Source organism: Chlorocebus sabaeus, chromosome 3 (assembly GCF_047675955.1).
Source record: "Chlorocebus sabaeus isolate Y175 chromosome 3, mChlSab1.0.hap1, whole genome shotgun sequence".
NCBI classification, from domain to species: Eukaryota; Metazoa; Chordata; class Mammalia; order Primates; family Cercopithecidae; genus Chlorocebus; species Chlorocebus sabaeus.
Window position 1 is genome coordinate 4,267,187 of NC_132906.1, and position 25,171 is coordinate 4,292,357.

The following is a 25,171-nucleotide window of genomic DNA, read 5'->3' on the forward strand; positions in this document are numbered from 1 at the left end:
GACGTCTGAGGAGACAAGTATGCGTCTCCCACCACAACATTATACGATGCTTGGAGTAAAAACAGTCATCCCTGTTCCTACCTACAATTGTATTATTCAATAAAGATTGCTGCCAGACATGGTGGCTCATACCTGTAGTCCCAGCACTTTGGGAGGCCGAGGCCGGGCAGATCGCTTGAGACCAGGATTTGAGACTAGCCTGGACAACATGGTAAGCCCCCATCTCTGCAGAAATAAAATAAAATAAAATTAGCCAGGTGTGGTGGCCTGTGCCTATAACCTCAGCTACTTGGGAGGCTGAGGCAGGAGAATAGCTTGAGCCCTGGAGGTCCAGGCAACAGTGAGCCATGATGGCAGCACTGCACTCCAAATTGGGTGACAGAGTGAGACCCTGTCAAAAAAACAAAAAAAGATTGCATTATTCAATCTTTTTTCCCATATATAATTTATCTAGTTACATAATTACATTCTAGTATTTGCATATACTGAGAACTACATATAATTTAGAATTATGCTGTTTTCACTTGTATATCACGTACATTTCCCTGTGTAGATATATAACATCTCTATTTGTCTTTTTCCCCTTGACTGCTGTGTTTCTCAAATTGATATACTGTGATCTCCTAAGCCAGTTACAGATTGATACGGATTTAAATTACTTCCTATTTTCTGTTTTATAAACAATAAACACTGTTATGCTATAGTTTTCATTTTTGTTTGGTGTTTGATCATTTCCTGTGGAAGTATTCTCAAAGCTGAAATTGCTGAAGTAGTGGGAATGAACATGGCTGTGTCTGTTTAAACGTTTTGTCAGCTTACTCTCAAACAAGATTACACCAATAGGTATTGCCACTAGCAGTAGTTAAGAGTTTGTCTCACCATGATTACAAATTTTCCCAAACTGGTAGCTTATTCACACTGATTGGAACATATGAGTTGTTCAATATTTTAGAATATGTTTATGGGAAAACCCTTGAATAGATTAAGCAAGAACATATAAATATGTAATAAATTCTATACTGGATTACATCAGTGATCCTTCTAGCTCTGCATCTTGAAACCTAGTTAAGCTCTTTTATGTTAAATTCACCCTGATAGAGTTTTGGAAAATACTTGCTTTTTATTTCTGAAAGTTTTTGCAAAGGATTAAGTTTTGTTTTTCTGAAAAGTTTTGTCTCTGAAATTTTCTGCTAGACTTTGGACAAGGTGTTCTATTAATTGTCAAATGCAATTGAATTTAATCACATTTTCCTTTCTAGGTTACTTTGTAAGGTATTCCTACAGGTCATAAAAAAATGCCCACAAGGAGCCAAATTACTTTATTCATGGATCTAATATTGCTTTATAGTATTGCTATATAGGTTTAGATAATTATGTTGTATTACCTTCAGTAATCATATTTTGGTTATAGGTAAAGTCATTCCTAGTTAAAATAGTATGCAAAGCAAACATTTGAAATCACCATTATCCAACATGTTTTGCCATTACTTACAAGTAACAATTTACATTATTTTAATGTTGTAAATAGTTGTGGAATTTAGTCATTTTCTGTATATTGAATTAATTACTGGCATTAAATTAGTATCTTCTCTCTTTAGTAGCTTAACTCATTTCCTGAATCTACCCATTTGATATCATGCTTCTGATTGGTAAAGTCACACATAAATATCTATTTTACTTTTTATAATATAATGTCATAAAAATAGGGAAGATTTTCTGACAGACATTAGCCAACTGGTGACATTTTTAGTAAGTGCCAAAAAGTAATATATGAGTATATAAAACATCAAATGTTTAGCATAAACTTTATAAATAGCAGAAATTATTAGTAGAAGAAATTACTCACATATTGTCTGCTAAAATAAAGATTAAAAATTGACTACATGAAAAAATATATTTCTTGAGCTGATCAAATAAACTGATCATAATTCTTTCTTGTTTTGTTTTCTGTGTCTGTGGAAGTCATAGTAAAGCCAAAAAATGTATACCTTGAATTATGTTGGTTTTTTTTTTTCCTTTATTGCTCAGTTTACATACATTTTTGTCCTCCTTTGAACTTACTTTCTCCAGACTTGGGTATGTCATGGGCATAAATCAAACCGCTCAGATCCACTTCTGGAGGTTGATGTTGGTTTTCAAGCAGGTCCTTGTGGCATCTGTTCCCTTTCCATTGCTAGTCAGTACAGAGCTCACCTAAAAGCTACCAACCAGATAAAAGCTTCTGATGCAAAGAATTTGACAACCCATTAGCTAGAAAACTAGTTCCTGAATAACTTAAAATCGACCGAAGCCTTCCCCCATATGTAACATTGTTCTGCCATTCCCTTCATTTTTGCAGTCCTCCTCTGTATAGCCTTGGAAAACAGATCAGTGGGGTAGCAGTGAAAGACATGATGATACCAAATAGAAACAAGGACTTGGAAGACACACTAGACCTCTTAATTTCCAGGCCACTTGATAGTAGATACAGTTCCTTACAAAAGAACATGGCTTGATATTGGGAAAAGAGGGTGCTGGAGATGAGGGAAGATGAATTAGCCACCAAGACAGTTCACCTTGCAATTCAATCATTTAGATCTAATTGAAGAATGATTGCTGCCACGTTCCAGAACAAGAATGAAAGCCGCGTTCCACAATGAAATGGTGAATTCATATCTTCTGTGTTAGATTCTAGGAAAAAAGGAAGTAAAAGAAATACAGAAAGGTCCTTGATTCACACCTTTCATCCCTCCCCATCTGCGCTTTATTCTTCCTAACTATAAATCCCATGCTGAAATTCTACTGTACTCGATAAGCATATAATCATATTCAGGGCTCTGCCAAGACAATATTCTTTTTTTTTTTTTTTTTTCTTGAGACAGAGTTTCACTCTGTCACCCAGGCTGCAGTGCAGTGGTGTGATTTTGGCTCACTGCAACCTCTGCCTCCCAGGTTGAAGCAAGTCTCCTGCCTCAGCCTCCCGAGTAGGTGGGACTACAGGTGTGTGCCACCATGCCCAGTTAATTTTTGTATTTTTAATAGAGATAGGATTTCACCATGTTAGCCAGGCTGGTCTCAAACTCCTGACCTCAGGCAATCCACCAGCCTCCCCTCCCAAAGTGCTGAGATTACAGGCGTGAGTCACTGTGCCCGGCTGACAATATTCTTAAGTATAAAGAACATATAATAGTTGGAAAAATTTATGAGCAGAAATATTTTAGAGGATATTTTGTTATGCAGTATTTCTATAAATGTTCTCAAAATAAAATTTTGAATGACAATGCTTTCTGTATTTCCTCTTCTCTAGTTGGGCAGTTCTGTGAACATAAAACGTCCCCTCCTGCTCTAATGTTTCACTTTTTATATGGTTTGGATTAGTGTCCCCACCCAAATCTCATGTGGAATTGTAATCCCCAACCTTGGAGTTGGGGCCTGGTGCAGGTGATTGGATCATGGGGGTGGATCCTTCATGAATGGTTTAGCACCACCCCTTTGGCGCTGTCTCCTGATAGTGTTCTCATGAGGTCTTCCTCCTGCTGCCACCATGTAAGACACACCAGCTTCCCCTCACTTTCCACCATGATTGTAAGTTGCCTGGGGCCTCCCCAGAAGAAGCCACTATGCTTCCTGTAAAGCCTGCATAACCATGAGCCGATTAAAACTCCTTTATTTGTAAATTACCCAGTTCCAGGTATTTCTTTATAGCAGTGTGAGAATGGATTAATAAAACTTTCCAGGAAGATCATTTCATTCCCCACTCTCTGCCTCTTTCCATCTGCCCTTTATTCTTTATTGATTCCCCTGGTCTCTGACCACCCACCTCAAGTTTTTACCATATTTATTTTATAATCAATTGTTCCATGCGTTATCATGCCATAATATAAACACTTTTTATGATAATAGACATCATGAGTATAACTTCTGTTATAGTAATGAGGATATCTGAAAAACATATTTAAAAAACAGATACACCATAGATATGACATCAATGGCTGGTGTAAGAAGAAGGTTCTAATTGGAAGCTGATACAGGAGATCAGTTTGTCTCAGAGCACTTAGTAACCTGAACCTTACCCAATACAAAGCACAAAGGTTGAAGAAGTGATAGCCCTTTTAGTGAACTACCAGGGATTAACCACTACATTTTAGCACCATTGCACATGGTATTTGTATATCGTATCTCTGAGTTCTGTGAGCCAAAGAAGAAAAGATTGATTTTTGGAGCAAGCATCTTTACCATGACTAGACAAAATAAAAAAGAAATAGAAGTTAGAGTTGATAGATGTCCACTATCAAAAACAACTTATATTTGGCTGGGCATGGTGGCTTATGCCTATAATTCCAGCACTTTGGGAGGCTGAGGTGGGCGGATCAAGAGGTCAGGAGATCCAAGACCATCCTGGCCAACATGATGAAGCCCCGTCTCTACTAAAATACAAAAAATTAGCTGGGTGTGGTGGTGCGCACCTGATGTTCCAGCTACTTATGTGGGAGGCTGAGCCAGGGGAATCTGGGCAGTAGAGGTTGCAGTGCACTGAGATTGCGCCACTGCACTCCAGTCTGGGCGACAGAGCAAACTCCGTCTTAAAAAAAAGAAAAAAAAAAAAAAAAAAAAAGAAAATGAGGAATATGGGCAGGCTTTATTCTTAGCAGCAAAAGGCAACTGTGCCACCTCCAGGTGTTTTATTTGAAATACACCTGCCACCTTTCTACCAGATTACTTCATTCCTTGCTCACAAAACGTGTCATGCACTCTACTGCTTAAAGAGTAGAGTTCAAACTCCTCAGCCTGACACTCGAGATTCTCTGAAATTCTTCCCTGACATACCTCTCCAAAGAAGCTTACTTTAAGGAAACTCATACTCTGGCTAAATGGTCTTTAAATTCTCAAGAAGCCACTGTGTCTTCCATCTACCTTCCCTCGCATCTACCTTCCCTCGCTGATGTGGTCTTTATTCTTCGAATCCCTTATTTCTTGTTTACTCCTGTAAGTACTACCTACGTTGTAAGGTCTAGTGCAAACCCTATATCCTCTAGGAAGACTTTTCATACCACCGTAGACCATATTGACTTCATTTCTTCAGAAGGCAGTAATTCTTTTGTTTGTTTGTTTTTGAGACGGAGTCTCGCTTTGTCGCCCAGGCTAGAGGGCAGTGGCGCGATCTCAGCTCACTGCAAGCTCCACCTCCTGGGTTCACGCCATTCTCCTGCCTCAGCTTCCTGAGTAGCTGGGAGTACAGGCACTCACCGCCACTCCTGGCTAATTTTTATTTTTATTTTTATTTTTAGTAGAGACAGGGTTTCACCATGTTAGCCAGGATGGTCTTGATCTCCTGACCTTGTGATCCACCTGCCTGGGCCTCCCAAAGGGCTGGGATTACAGGCGTGAGCCACCGTGCCCGGCCCAGAAGGCAGTAATTCTTATTGTCTCTAACACACGTCAGGCATATAACACTTAGCTATTTTGGTGGAAGTTACTGGGTTTTTAAAAATGGAGTTATATACCTCTCAAGCAGAAACCTGTTAGTTCATAAATTCTTAGCATCCCCAACCACTCTCGGCACTCTGCCTTGTATGTTACTAGGCTCAACAGCAGTTAGCAATGATGAGCACTCCTTAATTTGAAAGCGTTCACTGCACCTACCCCAACAATGGCTACTGATTAGCTTCTCCACTCCAGCTCCTATTAGCCAAGCTCTGGATGCCCCCAGCACACAGGTTTAGGGCTTCTGGCCCTGACACATAATAGGGAAAGGGGACTGCTTCAATACAGATGATTATTATTTATAAAGTCACTCACAATGTAAGTAAAAATATGCGACATTTTAATTTGTGATGACTAAAGGCGCTAAAGTGGTGACTCTGGGTAGAATGTAAAAGTGAACTGCCCTCAACGGCCACAAGGCGCCCCTTCTAGGAGTGGTACCTCCCGGGATAACGGAAAACAGCCCCAGCCCCATCAGGAGCAAGCTTGGGGGCGGGCTTTAACCTCCCGGCCCACTGTTTGGCTAGCTGCAGGTGCTGGCCTCCAATGATTGGTTGCTGCCGCGAGGGTTGCCGGGACTAGCACTCGGCGGTTGTTCCAGAAGAAGAAGACAACGATGGCGGCAGAGCCTTCGAAGACAGGGCCTTCCCGGTCTGCCTACCAGCGGATGGGGAGGAAGAGCCAGCACTGGGGCGCTGCAGAAATCCAGTGCACCAGGTGTGGAAGGAGGGTATCCAGAGCATCCGGTGAGGAACCCAAGGGCCCACCTAGCGGGGAGGCAGCCTGGAGGGAGGGCTGGGGGCCAGGTGAGCTGGTGGGCGCGTGAGGCTTGCTCAGCTGCATCCAATCCTGGCGTCCCGGAAACTGCATCACAGGCCTCGTGCAGCTGCCCCAAAAGGGCCGTGTTTGGGTTGGTTAGGGCGGCACCTGGCACCTTTCACGGCTGTCTCCACTTCCCCATCCTAGGCCTCATCGACCCTCCAGCCGGGAGGATGGGGGCCTGGGTGGCTTTAATCTCCCCTCACACTGCAGGTTAGCGGGTTCATGCAAAAGTAGACGTAAGTTGTGGCCCATTGTTTTGTCGTGAAGAAGGGACGAAAGTTGATTTTCTTGTGTAGTTTTTGTTGTAGGAGTAACAAGTAGACCACTGTGAAATGGTTTTGGATTTTGTTGTTAGTATTTTTTTGTTTCTGTGGTGTTTTGTTTGTTTGTTTGTTTTTTACACTGTGGCTCACATTGGCCTAAAGCACTGTTTGGAAAATGATAGTTTCTTTTGTGCACCTTGTGTTGTGTGTGTGTGTGTGTGTGTGTGTTGGTCTTTATACATGAAGGGAAAAATACACTGCATTACTATTGGTCTGTTCATCTATAATCTACTCAAGTGATAACAGGTTCAAGTTATTTATTTATTTTTATTGGTTTTTTTTTCTTTGAGACAGAGTCTTGCTCTGTCACCCAGGCTGGAGTGCAGTGGCGCGATCTCTGCTCACTGAAAGCTGCGCCTCCCGGGTTCACGCCATTCTCCTGCCTCAGTCTCCCGAATAGCTGGGAGTACAGGCTCCTGCCACCACGCCTGGCTAATTTTTTGTATATTTAGTAGAGACAGGGTTTCACTGTGTTAGCCAGGATGGTCTCGATCTGCTGACCTGGTGGTCCGCCAATCTCGGCCTCCCAAAGTGCTGGGATTACAGGCGTGAGCCACCGCGCTCAGCTGGTTCAAGTTATTTTAATGTAACTTAAAATACCTGGAGCTACTGAAAATTCATATTACCTGGTGTAATTGTTTATACTTTAAAAGTTAGGGTCATTCGATCAGTTTTCTCATTCTTGTCAAGATGGACTCTGAGATGTGAGCCTCTGCAGAAAAAGTTGTGATTTCAGTGGAGAACCAAGTTTCTCCTACTTGGGGTTTAGATCACTGCTACCGTTACATAGAAAATCTCCATTTTTGAGTGAAATTAGAATTATGGAATAAAGTTCTAGAACACAACCTTTTAAATTGAGTAGTTCTTTCATACATTAGTATTATAATGCTTAGAAAAACCAAGTTGGAAAAGTAGTAGTTATGTGTATAGAATACTGAAAGTGCTTTTTAAGGTGTAATATGCCACAAGTTATTTTGAGTTATTCATTATCAGAAATTTTATAGTAACAGATAAGTATTTTTATTTCTTTGGCGATATTATCTCTGGAAGTTAAATAGCGTTTTAAAATTTACCATGGTTGTAAGCAAGCTTCAGGTATTTCAGTTGGGTGGGAAACTTGTAAAGTTTTTTAAAAAATAAAATAAATGCGAGGCCGGGCACAGTGGCTCACGCCTGTAGTTCCAGCACTTTGGGAGGCCTAGGTGGGTGGATCACTTGAGGTCAGGAGATCAAGACCAGCCTGGGTAACATAGGGAAACCCCATCTTTACTAAAAATAAAAAAAAAAATTAGCCAGGCATGCTGGCGCACACCTGTAATCTCAGCTACTCCGGAGGCCGAGGCAGGAGAATCGCATGAACTCAGGAGGCGGAATTGACAGTGTACCGAGATCGTGGTCCATCTCTGAATGAATGAATGAATAAATAAATAAAATTAATGCAATTATTATAATTCAGCAAGAACTCTGTAATTATTTTGCTAGTAAAAGATGACTGATTTTTATCTAGCTTTTTTCCCTTTTTGTTTTCTTGCAAAACTTAAAAAATGACAGCCTTTTGAAATTATGTAGCTAAAACAAATGTTGTTTATTATAAACTTCAAATTCTTAGAGCATTTAATCATGATATTAGGTTTTCAATCAAGTTATGATATTTCCTTTCATAAATGCTAAGTTTGTGAGTTGTGGGTGTGTGATAATAGTAGCATCTGGCTTCTGGCCTTTCCAATGTCTTAAGTAATTCTAAGAGCACGGTCTTGCCAGTGTCTCATTTTGGCCACCGTTGTGGCCCTTTTTGACCCCTTCACAGGATGGGAAATATAAAGTAGTAGATGGCAGTATGGTCAGTCAGATAGAATGTTAGACTTGGAAACAACTAGATTGGAGTCTGGATTATACCATTTAGTTAACCAAATCTCCAAAATGCTATTTCATCTCTAGCCCATTTAACTGTGATGTTTACAAATAACAAAAAAAAAATGTGTCAGAGCACTTTGTATAATTATAAGATATGGCAGATTCAAAGTATTCTAGGTACAAAATAGCTATCTGAATTAATGCAGTTGCTATTACATAGCTCTTCTTGGTTTTTCTTCTTGATTTTTCTTCCTGCTGACCTGTTGGTTACTCCTGATTTATATTCAATAAGTCAACCATTTCAAACTAGTAGGTATCTTTTCCTGTACAGCAGGATCCTCTTTGAATTTCCCTTTGATCAGTATTGCCCATTCAACATTAACACACCGTGGGCAGTTTAATCACAATAGAATTTCATCAGTAAAATTAGCCGGGTGTATTGGAACACACCTGTAGTCCCAGCTACTTGGGAAGCTGAAGTAGGAGGATCCCTTGAGCCCCAGAGGTGGAGGCTGCAGTGAGCTGGTGCCACTGCACTCCAGCCTGGGCAACAGAGCAAGACCCTGTTGCAATAATAATAGTCATCAAAATAATAATTAAGAATTTCATGAATAGGTCACCACTGTGAACTTCAATGTGGACATGCGTTTTGTGAACTATGCTTGTTAATGACTGAAGAATGCACCACAATTGTATGCCCTAATTGTGAGGTAAGTTTCATAATTTTTTAGATGAAACATATCACAACCTAATGTTAATGGTAAAAATACTACAGTAGTAAAACATGCTGCTAGTTAGAAATTAAAAACTTGGCTGGGCATGGTGGCTGACGCCTGTAACCCCAGCACTTTCAGAGAGTGAGGCGGATAGATCAAGAGATCAAGAGATTGAGACCATCCTGGCCAACATGGGGAAACCCATCTCTACTAAAAATACAAAAATTAGCTGGGCCTGGTGGCGCACGCCTGTAGTCCCAGCTTCTTGGTAGCCTGAAGCAGGAGAATCGTTTGAACCTGGGAGTTGGAGGCTGCAGTGAGCCAGGATTGCACCACTGCGCTCCAGTCTGGCGACAGAGCAAGACTCGTCTCAAAAAAAAAACAAAACAAAAAACTAAAAACTTGCATTTTGCTGCTGAATCTTTAAGCAAAGAAACCTAACAAAAGATGAAACTTTTTCTATCCATTTTATAATTGTTTAAAGTGACCAGGAAAAATAAAAGGCTTTAGTCATGCACTTATTGGCCTACATATTTTGATTCTTTGGCGACTTCTGTGGAAAATTATGTCTTTTGTTTATTTAAATGGTGTATATTCCTTTAAAAACCCTAGCCCCTGTTTTGCCCACCAATCCATGCAGCAAATTTTGAACTCTGCCTGCCCCTCAACCATTGTATGTCATCAGATATACATTTGTGGAGATGCCATTCTATAACAAGGTAGAGAAGCAAAACTACTGCCTAAAATTTTTACTTCAGAAGCACTAAAAACCAATTCCATTAAGACCGAAATCTGTCCATAAGAATGAGATCAAATTAAGGATGTAAAATACAATTTACTTGATATCCTATTCATTTAATACACTTATAAGTGTAGTTCAGTTTATGTAGTATGTTCCTGGAAAGTTGACTCAAGCTGTAAATTCTTTTTTTTTTGTTTTGAGTCGGAGTCTCACTGTCCTCCAGGCTGGAGTGCAGTGACCCAATCTTGGCTCACTGCAACCTCCACCTCCCAGGTTCAAGTGATTCTCCTGCCTCAGCCTCCCGAGTAGCTGGGACTACAGGTGTGTGCCACCATGCCTGGCTAATTTTTAGTATTTTAGTAGAGAGGGGGTTTCACCGTATTAGCCAGGATGGTCTCGATCTCCTGACCTTGTGATCAGCCCACCTTGGCCTCCCAAAGTGCTGGGATTACAGGCATGAGCCACCGCGCCTGGCCAAGCTGTAAATTCTTAATGTTTTACTGGATAAATCAGATGATAAGGCTTTGTATCATTTGTTTTCTGTGGAAGTGTGGCAGACCCTATGGAGGCACAAGACCTAGAATGCAGTTCTCATTCTGTCAGTCTAGGCTGGGTTTCCTCATTTGTGAGATGGATATAATACCTGCTCTGTCTTATCTCCTAGGATTGCTAAGAATCAAATCTGAATTATGTAAAAGTTCTCTCTAAGCTTCCAGACTACTAAAATAACCCTTCATTGTTTAGGTTTAAATGAACTGGCTTGCAGCTTAAATATGGTTTAAAAAAACCCAAACCATATATTGTAATTAATGAAAGTTTAAATTGTAACCAAAAATTACATATTAGAAGCTGCCTATTTTGTGGGAAATTCTTAACCTCTTCCCTTTTTTTTTTTGACGTGGGGCTCCTTAAACGTGGCTGGCTATGTGGTTAAGACAAAGTGAACCCTCCTCCTGTGGTTGTGGTGGTAGATCCCTGATGGATTCAGTCTTGTGGGTGAAGAATAAGTGAAGGAAAAGGAAAGGAGGAGGCAACTGGAACTGTCTGTGTCCATATCTGTCCTGTTCTAATATTAAAAAAAAAAAAAAAAAGACTTGGCAAATGATTTCACATTTAATATTCTTAAATCATTATACTTTTATTATTTTTGGGATTTTGGATAATGTGTGGGAGTGTTAATACTGTGTTTACAAATACTAATTTTGATTTTAAAGTTGTGATAAATCTATTTTGTATCATTGACTAGTTTTATTCTAAGAACCTTTTACTTTTAGAGGTAAGTGACCTGTCCCATCTTCCATTCTTATTCCCTCATCCCCTCACCCACCTACTGTTAGCCCAGGTAATTGACAAGTGACTATATTCGCATTCTTCAGACACACTGGTGAGCTGGGCCCTATTAAAAGAAGTCATTCAAGAAACCTTCCTGAAATTGTTACCACTCTTTCTAAACTTTAGATTTATATTATTACCTAATATTTATTTGGAATAAGATATTCAGAGAATGGAAGAATCTAGTTTAAATTTAGTGAAGTCTGAATTTATGGAATATTTGAGGAATGTAGTTTATTACATTTCAATGAGGTAACTTCCCCAAAAAAGTAAGATTTAGGTTCCTGTATTCACGTTAGACTTATAATTCATCTTTAACTTCGAACGCCTAGGTAATGCTGTTTACTTCAAACATAAGCCTAAAATCCATTCAAGGTTAGTAGGTATCCTTTTGTTCTTATTTCTGAGTTTGGGCGAATGTCCTTTTATTTGACAGTCTTTATTTTTGATAGTTGAATGGTTTTTGATAACATCCCTTCTCTGCTATTGATTGATGTTAATGATTAATCTTCTTATAATTTTGCACAGCAAAATGACAGATTTTATTCAAGGATAGGATTATACCTAGGTGCTGTTTTAGAAATACTGACATTTTATTAACTTTTGGACCTGAGTCTAAAATACATTGGGCCATGAAGAAAGGATAAATCATCCAATCAATAGATAATTAACATATGCTAAAATCCCATGATTGGAAATATTAATAATATAAAAATTAGAAATATAAACTAGAAAGAAATACAGATAATTGTATCATCTTGGATAGGAAAGCATTGCTAAGCATATCAAATAGAAATCAGAAACTGTAGAATAAATGCTTGTTAAATGTGACCACAGTTTTTCATTTACAAGCAACAAAAGCAGGCAAAACACCATCATAAATAAAATTTAAATGACAAGCTCTAGGGGCAAAAGAAAACCTTTATTATATATGTTACAAGTTAAGAGTCTTTCTGCAGTTTTTACTTAAAATCTTTTAAATCAGTGTATTCAATACTTTCCTAAACTATCTGGAAGAAATGTCCTGCATCAAATCTGCTGATGATAGCATTAACCTCTTATTATGAAATGCTAAGCCAAAGTGTAATGAACTAGGAGGTATATAGAAATTAAGTTTTTAAACCCCAATTTTTTTGGGAAAAGGGACTTAAAATACCATTCAGTTCAGTGAGATTTGTTAAAAGTAACCAAATTAATAATACATGGCCACAAGTCGATGGTTTTAAGTACATAATACTTGAAACCTTAAAAGAACATCCTCTTCCCCACCAAAGATGTGTATTTCACAAAAATGGGAGACTATAACAATTAGTAGTCTACTTTGTTTCTTTTAGCAACATTCATCTATTCTCATGAAAATAAGCACTATAATTTTCTTAACTAATCTCTTTATTGACAAACATTTAGTTTAAAAAATTTTTCACTGTGATTGTGTACAATTCCTCAGCCTCACCTCCATCAGTAGATTCTATAATTTCTAACTCCAAAATAAATTCATATTTTGGGCTTGTTATATTTGTTTTAGTGTTTTGGCAATTTGATGTGAAAAAAATGGCTGTTTCCTTGTTGTAAATTGTAATTCCCTCATGACCAATGAAGTTGAACAACTTTTCGTATGTTTGACTTATCAGTGCCTTTCCTGTGTGGATCTTTAACAGATCTTTTCAGATCCTTTGGATCTTTTCCTTTTGAATTGTCTTTTTCCTGACTTGTTTGTTGTTTGCTTTTTCTGGAGACAGGGTCTTGCTCTGTTGCCCACACTGGAGTGCAGTGATGTGATCACAGCTCACTGCAACCTCAGCCTCTCCAGCTGAAGCAGTCCTCCTACCTCAGCCAGCCCAGTAGTAGCTGGGACTACAGGGGAGTACCACTGCACCCAGATAAAATTTTTTTTTTTTTGGAAGAGGCCAATCCTTGCTATGTTGCCTAGGCTGGTCCAGCTTTAGCCTCCCAAAGTGCTGAGATTACAGGTGTTAACCACTGTATCCAGCCTGTCTTTTTCCTAAGTTGTGAGAGTACTTTATGTGATAGCAATATTAACATTTCATCCTGTGTAACGATTTTCTCCCAGCCTCTCACTTTTGATTTTATTGCATTTAGCCATTCAGAAATGTTTCTTAACTAGTCATTTTTACCCCTGCTTCATGAATTCTAGGTGGGTTTTCTTTTTTTGTTTTGTTTTGTTTTGTTTTTCTGACTAGGCAGACCTTCCTAACTCAAAGTTATATATATATCTTCAATACTTATGTTTTTTTAAAAAAGTGTATGTTGGCCAAGCTCATGCCTGTAATCCCAGCACTTTGGGAGGCTGAGGTGGGTGGATCACATGAGGTCGGGAGTCGAGAACAGCCTGACTAACATGGAGAAACCCCATCTCTACTAAAAATACCAAATTAGCTGGACACGGTCGTGCATGCCTGTAATCCCAGATACTTGGGAGGCTGAGGCAGGAGAATCGCTTGAACCCAGGAGGCGGAGGTTGCAGTGAGCCGAGATCACACTCTTGCACTCCAGCCTGGGCAACAAGAGCGAAACTCCATCTGAAGAAAAAAAAAAGGGAGGGAGGTATATGTTTAATTATTTTATGTCTTATGTGATGTAAGGTGCGGGTATACCTTTATTCTTCAGAATGATTGGCTGATTTTCTCATACCTTTTATTGAGTAATCCTTCTTCCATTTAATTGAAATCCCACTTGTATTCTATATTAAGTTCTCATAGAGAGTTGGGTCTGTTTCAAGGCTTTGTTCTACTGATTTATTATGCTAGCATCCAGTGTTTTAGTTATTACAGTAGCATTATAATAGTCTTATTAATTGGTGGAATAAATTTATGCTGAATTATATGTTAAAGTTTTTGCAGTTTTTGTACAATATATTTTTCCATATGTATTTGATTCAGTCTTTGTCTCCAGGAACCTGGTATGATTCTCCATTTTTTTTGTTCTTGTTTTATGACCTCTAGCCAGGTGCGATTTTTTTTTTTTAAGGTTTTCTTTACTTAGAGCTTATAGTTTTCTTGTTAAATTTTCCTAAATAACAGGAAAAGAAACAGATAACCCCATTAAAAAGTGGGCTAAAGGACATGAACAGACACTTCTTAAAAGACATACAAGCAGACAACAAATATGAAAAAATGCTCACATCACTTATCAGAGAAATGCAAATCAAAACCACAATGAGATACCATCTCACAGCAGAATGGCTTTTATTAAAAAGTCGAAAACTAACAGATGTTGTCAAGGTTGTGGAGAAAAGAGGATGCTTATAGACTGTTGATGGGAATGCAAATCAGCCCCTGTGGAAAGCAGTTTGGAGATTTCTCAAAGAACTAATAGAATAACCATTTGACTCAACCCTTCCATTACTGGGTATATACCCAAAGGAAAATAAATTATTCTACCAAAAAGATACCTGTACTCATATGGTTATCACAGTATCATTCACAATAGCAAATACATGGAATCAGCCTACATGTCCCATCGTTGGTGGGTTGAATAAAGAAAATGTTGTACATATACACCACAGAATACTATGCAGCCATTAAAAAGAATGAAATAATGTTGTTTACAGCAACATGAATGCAGCTGAAGGCCATTATCCTAAGCAAATTAATGCAGAAACAGAAAATCAAGTACCACATTTTCACTTACAAGTGGGAGCTAAACATTGGTCATACATGGACATAAACATGGAAACAATAGACACTGGGGACTGTTAGAGAGAGGAAGGGAGGCAAGGGCAGAAAAACTTTCTGTTGGATTCTGTGCTCACTGTTTGGGTCATGGGATCAACAGAAACCCAGACCTTAGCATCATGCCCTACACCCTTGCCACAAACCTGTACACGTACCCCTTGAATCTAAAATTTTAAAGAAAGAAAAAGATAGTTTAACATCGTGGCTTATCCTTTAATTTATTGAGTGAAGATAAAGGACATACTTCAGCTTTACTTAATTTCTTTTCCTTTCTTTCTTGTATTGTATTGTGAGGTTTCAATGAGATAGTTTGCCCAGTATATAGGACTTAGGCACCCAAAGAATGATGTTGCATTTCCTTCTGCCTGCTTCATTTTTCTTTCAGGTATCAGTTCATGATCTTGAGTGGCTTTTAAAATATGTGGAAAAAAATCAGAGACCACAGGACCTCAAATAAATGAACATAACAAAACTGTTCTCAGAAAAAAGTCAACCATGAACTATCCAATTTTCTTCCATTTCTAACTGCATTTTACTTGAACGCTGTCTCGAGCAGGGATTTTTCTTCATCTAGTGTCTGTGGGCCGCAGTGGACTTTAGGAATTCTATTGAACCACATGATTTAAAAAGTTTTAAATTGGCCGGGTGCTCAAGCCTGTAATCCCAGCACTTTGGGAGGCTGAGACAGGCGAATCACGAAGTCAGGAGATCAAGACTATCCTGGCTAACACGGTGAAACCCCATCTCTACTAAAAATACAAAAAAATTAGCCGGGCATAGTGGCGGGTGCCTGTAGTCCCAGCTACTTGGGAGGCTGAGGCAGGAGAATGGCATGAACCCGGGAGGCGGAGCTTGCAGTGAGCCGAGATCATGCCACTGCACTCCAGCCTGGGTGACAGAACAAGACTCCATCTCAAAAAAAAAAAAAAAGTTTTAAATTAAATATTTTAGAGTTTTGAACATATATTACTAATTTTTATTACTTTTTTTTGAAGTAGGGTCTAGCTCTTTCACCCAGGCTGGAGTGCAGTGGTGCAATCTTAGCTCATTGCAACCTCTGCATCCTGCCCCTCCAGGTTCAAGTGATTCTCCTGCCTCAGCCTCCCGAGTAGCTGGGATTACAGGCACCCGCCACCATGCCTGGTTAATTTTTGTATTTTTTGTGGAGAGGGGGTTTTGCCATGTTGGCCGGGCTGGTGTTGAACTGCTGATCTCAGGTGATCCACCCGCCTCAGCCTCCCAAAGTCCCAGGATTACAGGCGTGAGCCCTCATGCCTGGCCTAAAATTTTTAAAGTAAAATTGAAAGTATAGCTAGTATTTGCTTTAGAGTTAGGGTAGAATGAAGTGTTGTGGTCAATTAACTAAAAATTAATAATTGATTATTAATAATTAATTGACCAAGCTTAGTTAACTAATTCCTGATTGCTTCCAAAAATTAAAATAGGTCAAAACCTCATATAAGCACAGTTTTCTCCTTAATTTACAGGGGATTTCAGGATCTTAAAGTTATCATTAACTTTATGAACAGTACACTTAAATAGTTATTTAGGTTCTGAATAAACAGAATTTATTGGATGACGTTCTTTGTTTTTTTTAAACCCTTATTTTGTCCTAAGGTTGCTACAGCTGTAAATACTAGACAAGGCTGCTATCCAATGGCTGGATATGTTGAAGACTCCATAATGGAAAAACGGCAACCTAAGACGTATGTTCCATGTGTTCTTATTTGAGTATTTGAAGTAAATATGTTACTGAAATAGTTTTGGAATTATTGATAAAATGTCATTCTTAAATCTGCATTTCTAACCTACTGTTTATGGAATGCTCTTTAAGTTCATACTTCATCTTAGCTGTCAGTGGAATGGAGACTCCAGCTCTTTAAAGAAGAAGCATTTGTTTGTCCTTATTTAAAGAAAGAAAGAGTGTTAATGATTACCACATCAAGAAAGGCTGAGAGTATACTGGCTAAAGTTACTTGTGCTGGATGAAAGGAAGTTATAGAGGGAAAAAAAGTAACTTAGTTCTCCCTTGATTCGTTTTAAAAATTTTTAGAATTCTAAGTTTTTTTAGAGACAGGGTCTCACTCTGTCACCCAGGCTGGAGTGCAGTGGTTTTGATCATGGCTCACTGCAACCTCAGACTCCTGGGCTCAGGCTAGCCTCTCACCTCAGCCTCTGGAGTATCTAGGACTGCAGGCATGCACCACCATGCACAGCCAGTTTTTAAATTTTTTTTGTAGATGTGGAGTCTCATTGTGTTGCCCAAGCTGGTCTCAAACTCCTGGCTTTAAGGGATCCTTCTGCCTTAGCCTCTCAAAGTGCTGGGATTACAGCCGTGAGCCACTGCACCCAGCTTGTCTTGATTCTTGAAAGTAGCGCAAGTATAGTACAATGGAAGACTCTGTGAAGGGTTGGTTTGAGAAGTGATTTATAAAAGGAAAAATAATACCTTTGGGGTTCTTTCATTCATTTTCCCATTCTTGTATAAACCTTTACATATGTATGCATTAATAGATTCTCTTTTTTAATTAGTAATTTTTTAAAAATACACCCAGCTAGAGATGAGTACCTATGTTACTGATTATTTCACCTAATTATTAATGTTTCTGTATGTCTTTCCCTGCTAGTCTGTAAGCCCCTTTAAAAGAATGGACCACATTTTATTCCTCTTTATATCTCTGGTTTGGGACACAGAGTAAACATGTAATGTTTATTACAGTACATGTTTGATTTTTGCAGCTTTTTAAGTGTTAAAGGATCTTCGGATCAATTTCCTGGAACTCTACTCCGATGGTAATTTGTATATAACTTAACTTTTTAAAGCATATTTAATGTGGTAAGTAGACAATGCAAGAAATAAAAAATAGGATTCTTTCAAGGAAGAATCTCATGTGGAACTTTCCAATTTTGTTAATGGCACCAAGTATTTATAGATTAGCCCAGTTCCTTCTATTGCATTCGTTTTACTTCCTGCAGATTCTGACTTCCATAGTATCTCTTGTATCCATAACCTATCTTCATTTCTGCTGCCTTATTTAATTCTCATGTTCTTTTGTGTAGCTCCTTGTCAGACTCTTCCTTAACACTATAGTTGTTCATTAAGTATTCAATTAAAGTTCAAAATTATTCAGTCTAGAATCCCTGGCACTTCCCATTACCACTGTAGCTTCTCTTTCCAAACTTAAATGAGTACTTAGAAAAAAACAAAAGAATTGTTGTAGCCATTTTCTTGGGTGGTAAAACCACTTAGCTAAAGTCTGACAGCTGGTCATTCACAGAACCAGAATGTAAACATAGGTTTATTGAATACCGGTACTGCTCCTGACTCCTATACCACTGGTCACTTCCTCCATGAAATCTGTGTAGAGTTATTAGAATAAATCTTGTAGAATCATTCTGGCTCATCATATGAGTCCCCATGGAGTAGCCATTTTATCAAGTTTAGGGTTCCCAAATTTGAACACCTACACGAATTAAGCAGATAACTTTTATTGGGTGAGGTCGACTGAGTTTAAACAATGAGTGGTGAGGATTGCAGTCGATGAGGAGGGCTCACCCCCTCCAAAGGAGGCAGTTCCTACTCAGCTGTAGCCAATTATTATTATGTGTTAAGACCAACCCAATGTTGCCACATCTTTTTTTCTCAAGACAGACCCGAGATCTGCACTTCTGTGTGAACTTTTCTGACACATGGTGCGAGTGAAACCAGGTTGTGCTCTTATCTAGATATGTATGATGTCTGTTAGAGTTGCAAAGTTCTTATCTAGATATGTATGATGTCTGTTAGAGTTGCAAAGTTCTTATCTAGATATGTATGATGTCTGTTAGAGTTGCAAAGTTCTTATCTAGATATGTATGATGTCTGTTAGAGTTGCAAAGTGAAATTTTACTTTCAGAGGTATGTGAATCCATCTTAACCAGAAAGTACCCAAATTTGTTCCAAATAACCATTTAAAAAATTAAATTTATGTCAATTATACCTATTTTAGAAACTGCTGTTCTCTAAGGTACAGTTTGGTTTTAAATGGTTGTATATTTTTGAATTATAGTAATCCTTTACTCATTTCTTTACTGATTTGTTTTTAGTATTTTGAAACAGAAATTCAATAATGGAATCCTTAGGGCTAATGCACTCATGTTTTTAAGAACATGAATATTCACTTTTCAGAGAATAGAATGTTTAAAAATTATATGGTGTAGTATTTTTTCTCTGTAAGAATAACATTTAAACATCATAGTTTCTTCCATAAGCTATAAGCTGATGATTAACTCAGCAAACACTAGTTACTGTGTGCTAGCCAATATGGTGATGTAAAGATAAAAATAGCTGGACATGATGGCTCATGCCTTTAATTGCAGCACTTTGAGAGGCTGAGGTGGGAGGATCACTTGAGTCCAGGAGTTCGAGACCAGCCTGGCCAATACAGTGAAACCCCATCTCTAAAATAGATAAATTAATAAATAAAACTCTGGCTTCTACAGACTAGAGAATGCACCAAACTTTTTCTTTGCGATTAACTTGCTTAGTTAGATTCATCACCTTTTTTTAATTCTCCAGACTTGTTAAGTACCTTCTTTTTAATAGCTGGCGTTTGAATGTATAAACACTTACTTTAATTGATAAGCTTATCACATTTCAGTGATTATCAACATTTGTACCAAAAAATACCATGAAAGGACCAGTAATTAATAAATTGAAATGCAATATATACCTTGAGCCATTATTTTTGGAATTAATTCACTGTACATGTTCTTATAAATCATATGAGTTATTTTTCATGGTAAAAATTGAATAGAAGATTAAAACCATTACATTAATGTTGGTATTTAAAATAATGTACTTGGGCCAGGCACAGTGGCTCACACCTGTAATCCCAGCACTTTGGGAGGCCAAAGTGGTTGGATCACTTGAGCTTAGGATTTTGAGACCAGCCTGGGCAACATTTTGAAATCTCATCTCTACAAAAAATATAGAAGTTAGCTGAGTGTGGTGGCACATGCCTGTGATCCCAGCTACTTGGGAGGCTGAGGTGGGATGATCGCTGGAGCCTGGAAAGTCGAGGCTGCCATGAGCCATGATGGTGCCACTGCCCTCCAGCCTGGGTGACAGAGAAAGATCCTGTCTCAAAAAATGAAATAATATACTTGATACTTTTCAGGATAAAGAATTATTCTCAGGACTTTAAGAAGACTGCTGATCAGCTAACTACTGGTTTAGAACGTTCAGCCTCCACACACAGGACTGTTTTGAACTCATCATCTGTAATGTTGGTATGAAAAATGTTGGTCATGAAGTACGATGAAGGCAAACATTTGACTTTGTCTCTAGTAGCTCAACTTTCTTCTCCTATAATTATAGATTCTTTTGGAAGTTTATAGGTAACAGAAGTAAACCCACCCTCCTACTTGAATCTCTTTTGTTCCATGCTTAGACAGTTCTCTTTTCTTCCAAGGCAGCCATTTCTACCTTTGACTGACTCTGTTTCAACGTTCTTGATGTTTACTGTGTGTAGCTTCTTCTCTTTGAAACTAGTTACTGAATCCAGGTTCTGTGAAACATATAGAGCACAAGTTTTTAAATTTTAGATGTGATTTTTCACTTATTTTAGTGGCAACCAAAAGGCCTAATTACATTTGTTGTTGTTAATGTTATTGCCGAAGATTGAATTTTACCTTGTATCTACTCCTAATAACTTTAATGTATTAAGATTAGAAATAGAACAAACTCCAAAATGATGTTGAGTGAAGTATTAAGTTTTCGTGTTAAGATCATTAATGGAGGCCAAGCGCAGAGGCTCATGCCTGTAATCCCAGCCCTTCGGGAGACCAAGACAGGCAGATCACTTGAGGCCAGGAATTCAAGACCAACCTGGCCAACCTGGTGAAACCCCATCTCAACTAAAAGTACAAAAATTAGCTGGAAGTGGTGATGTGGTGGCACACACCTGTAATTCCAGTTACTCGCAAGGCTGAGGCATGAGAATCGCTTGAACCCAGGAGGCAGAAGTTGCAGTAAGTCGAGATAGCACCACTGCACTCCAGCCTGTGCGACAGTGAGACTCTGTCTCAAATAATAATAATAATAATAATAATAATCATTAATGGGCTGGGGAAGGGGAGAAAGCACTTTAATCTTGCTAACTTTTCTTTCAAGTGTAAATCTTAATGGAGTCAAATTATAATATTTTTCCCTTAACTATAATTTTTATATGTGTACATGTATTGCTATGATAAATTGTTCAAGGTAGTTTTAAGTTAAAAAGATGATTATAGGGCATTATCCCATTAAAAAAAATCTTCAGGAAAAAAATCTGGAATGGTCTAACTAAGGCTCTAAAATATGAATGGTTTTTATCTCCAGGTTAGCAGGATTGAATATCATTTTTGTTGCTTGTTTTCACTTTTCTGTAGTGAGTCTATGTTGCTTTTGTAACCAAAATGGTAGCCTGAGTTTTTTGCAACTGTAATATATATATTTATAGGCATCTGTTTTTTAGTTTTGTATTTGTATGTGATTCCCCTCCCTTCTTAGGACACTAACACTGCAGAAGAAATTGATGAAGCGTTGACTACAGCACATCATAATTTTGAACAATTAAGCATTGCTGGAAAAGTAAGCACTTTGCAGGATTAAATTCTATCATGAAGTGAAGCATGTCCTCTTTAAGTGTGTACATTTGGAGATGTTACCACTGAGGTTAGAGCTTAGCACTGAGTTATTAAGCATGATAATTTAAAAAAGAATGGAAAACTTTTCCCATGGCCTGCCAAAATTGGTCTTGCAACATTGTTGTGCTAGGAACTTAATAAAATTCAAGCTTTAATAAGGAACTATGACCTCTACTTGCTGTGAGCTGAATTTTGTCTCAGAAGCATTGCAGATTATCTTTTCAACATTTGCTCGTTGTTTGGCTGTATCCCCCTTTTGTGAGAAAGTCTCTTTCTCTCTTCCTACTCCACCTTCCAAAAGAGACTCTCTCATTTGGTGACACAAAACAAGTTCTTCAGCACCTAGCAACAAAATTTACAATTAAGGATTTCAAAAGGTTATAGCTGATTATGTTGTGGCTGCTTTTTTGCATAGAAGGACAAGACATTTTCGATTGGCTAAGAGTCACTATCAAAAGTCGTTTCTCAAGAGGAATGAGATATACGATAAAAGTATTAAGATAGAAGAGTTGTGAAAGAAAAAAAAAACATTGAGAGAAAAGGGGAAAAAATAATGTCACCTGTGATAAGCAATAATTAGTACCAGATATAGTGGAGAAGAGCAAATCAGTGGTAAATTAACTGGAGGTTAGGACTTCAGTATCTGAATTTGGGAGAGTGGGGACACAATCCAACTGAAAACAGAGTATTCTCTAGCCCTCAGTATTCATGTCCTTCTCAATATAAGATACATTCACCCCATCCTGACATCCCCAAAAGTTTAACCCATTCTAGCATCAATTGTAAGTATAAAAATCTCACCTGGGCCGGCTCACTTGGTCACGCCTGTGATCCCAGCACTTTGGAAGCCAAGGCAGGAGTTCAAAACCAGCCTGGTCAACATGGCTAAACCCCATCTCTATTACAAATTCAAAAATTAGCTAAGCGTGGTGGGACACACCTGTAGTTCTAGGTACTGGGGAGGGTGAGGCACGAGAATCGCTTGAAGCTGGGAGACGGAGGTTGCTGTGAGCCAGGAGCATGCCACTGCTTTTCAGCCTGGTTGATGGAGTAAAACTCTGTCTCAGGGAAAAAAAAAAAATCAAAAATTAATAAAAATTGAAATCTCACCTTCTAAGTTACGTATGGGTGAAGACTCCATATCCAGTTCTTTCTAGGGCGAAATTCCTCTCCAACTATGAGCCTGTGAAATGAAATAAGAACTTGCTTCTAAAATACATTGGTGAAACAGGAATAAGATAGACATTCCACATTCCCATTCTAAATTGGAAGAATCAGAAGGAAAGAAGGGGTCATGGATCCAAGCAACAGTACTTAAAACTTCAAAAAATACTAAGATTGTGTAATACTTAACATTTTAATTCAAGTATGGTTTCTAAGGTTTTTTTAAATCCAGGGAGTCCTATCAAAGAGAAATTCAGCTACTTAAAATGACTTGTTTCCTGTAATGATGAAAAGGAATAAGAAAAAAACTTAGGACACTCATCAGTGGATTTTTTTTGGGTCTTGTTGCTGTATTATCAGTAGAAAATGTCAGCAAGGCCAGGTGGGGTGGCTCACACCTGTAATCCCAGTGCTTTGGGAGGCCAAGACAGGAGGATCACTTGAGCCCAGGAGTTCAAGGTTACAGTGAGCTATGTTCAGCCTACTGCACTCCAACCTGGGTAACCAAGTGAGACCCTGTCTCAGTAAAACAAACAAAAGGGTATGATCTTACTTACAAATAGTAAAATTTAAAGTTGAACCTTGTGACTTACTCTATTTATATTATTATCTAATTACCTCATGTTATTTTGAAGAGTCTAAAAAGTACCTTTTACTTTCAAAATTCTGTGACTTCTACAAAATAATTCCAAAAGTAAGTCTTCATCTTGTTTTTTTTCCAGGCGCTCGAACACATGCAGAAGCAAACGATAGAGGAGAGGGAAAGAGTTACAGAAGTTGTGGAGAAACAGTTTGACCAGCTTTTGGCTTTTTTTGATTCCAGGTAGTAACTTAAGAATCTAGACTCACTGAAACTGAAGTTTCTAACACTAACTTGTCATTGTATTCCTTTGTTTAGAATGAAGTAATGGGTAACTTTTAAACAAGTTTGGAAGTTGGTAGTCCTTACAGACTGATCTTTACAACTTCAAAATGAAAAATAATGTGTAAGCTTTTAAAAATTTTGGCTATTTACCTTCTGGTGCTGAAGCTAATGGTTGGTTGTTTGAGATGATCTTGCTCTGTTGCCGAGGCTGGGGTGCAATGGTGTGATAATAGCTCACGGTAACCTCAAACTCCTGGGCTGAAGTAAACCTCCCACCTCAGCCTTCAAAGTAGTTGGAACTACAGGCCCACACCACGACATCCAGCTACTTTTGTGGTTTTGTTGTTGTTGTTTTTTGTTTTCCGAGACAAGGCTCTCACTACATTGTCCAGGCTGGTCCCAAACTCCTGGCCTCCAGAGATCATCCTGCCTCAGCCTCCTGAAGTGCTGAGATTACAGGTGTACAGCGCCGTGCCCAGCTGAAGCTGTTAACTGTTAAAGAAAAGAAGCTTGGGCCAGGTGTGGTGGCTTACACATATAGGATTACACAGTGATCATCCTGTCTAAGCTACTTTGAGAGGCTGAGATGGGAGGATCCTTGAGCTCAGGAGTTTGAGACCAGTCTGGGCAACACAGTAAGACTCTATCTGTACAAAAAAAAAAAAAAAAAAATCAGCCGGGCATTGTGCACATTACTGTAGTCCCAGCTACGTGGGAAGCTGAGGTGGGAGGATTGCTTGAGCCCAAGAGATCAAGGCTGCAGTGAGTGGGGATCCTGCCAGTATACTCCAGCCTGAATGACACAGCAAGACCCCCACCTCAAAAAAGTAAATAAGCTTCTGACTTAAAGCAGTTAGCACAGAAAAAGATTTTCATAACCTAAATTATGTTGTGGGATTCTGTATACTTGGGAAAATACATAATTTTTTATACATAGTTCTGTCATTTAGTCATGTGCTTTTTTGCAACAGAGCAGAACCCTAATAGGCATTGCTAAATACCTTAAACTATTATATATTCATCACCTATTTAGAAAGCCATTTGACATATATTATCTTTGCTCACATGACGGAGGTACAGTAGATATTCCCTCCATTATGCATTTCAAGAAACAAGCTCTTAAAAATTGTAACATGCTCGGCCAGGCGCAGTGGCTCACGCCTGTAATTCCAGGACTTTGGGAGGGCGAGGCGGGCGGATCACAAGGTCAGGAGATCGAGACCATCCCAGCTAACACAGTGAAACCTCGTGTCTACTAAAAATACAAAAAATTAGCTGGGCGTGGTGGCGGGCGCCTGTAGTCCCAGCTACTCGGGAGACTGAGTCAGGAGAACGGTGTGAACCTGGGAGGTGGAGCTTGCAGTGAGCCGAGATCGCGCCACGGCACTCCAGCCTGGGTGACAGAGCGAGACTCCGTCTCAAAAATAAATAAATAAATAAATAAGATAAAAATTGTAACATGCTCAAGGTAATATATTTAGTAATGGCATTTGTCCATTTGACTCTTAAATCAGTGGTTTTAAAAA

At 38.7% G+C, this 25,171-nt stretch overlaps 1 protein-coding gene across 1 annotated transcript in view; it reads left to right on the plus strand.

The window, feature by feature from the left end:
• The first annotated feature begins 5,937 nt into the window (after positions 1 to 5,937).
• Positions 5,938 to 25,171, plus strand: part of RNF17 (ring finger protein 17) — a 109,079-nt gene continuing 89,845 nt past the window's right edge. The window contains exons 1-6 of the mRNA XM_037986902.2: positions 5,938 to 6,209; positions 9,078 to 9,172; positions 16,565 to 16,653; positions 20,107 to 20,218; positions 21,480 to 21,560; positions 23,503 to 23,603. Of these exons, the coding sequence (XP_037842830.2) occupies positions 6,080 to 6,209; positions 9,078 to 9,172; positions 16,565 to 16,653; positions 20,107 to 20,218; positions 21,480 to 21,560; positions 23,503 to 23,603 (608 nt within the window). The 5' untranslated portion in view covers positions 5,938 to 6,079. The remainder of the gene's footprint in view (positions 6,210 to 9,077; positions 9,173 to 16,564; positions 16,654 to 20,106; positions 20,219 to 21,479; positions 21,561 to 23,502; positions 23,604 to 25,171) is intronic.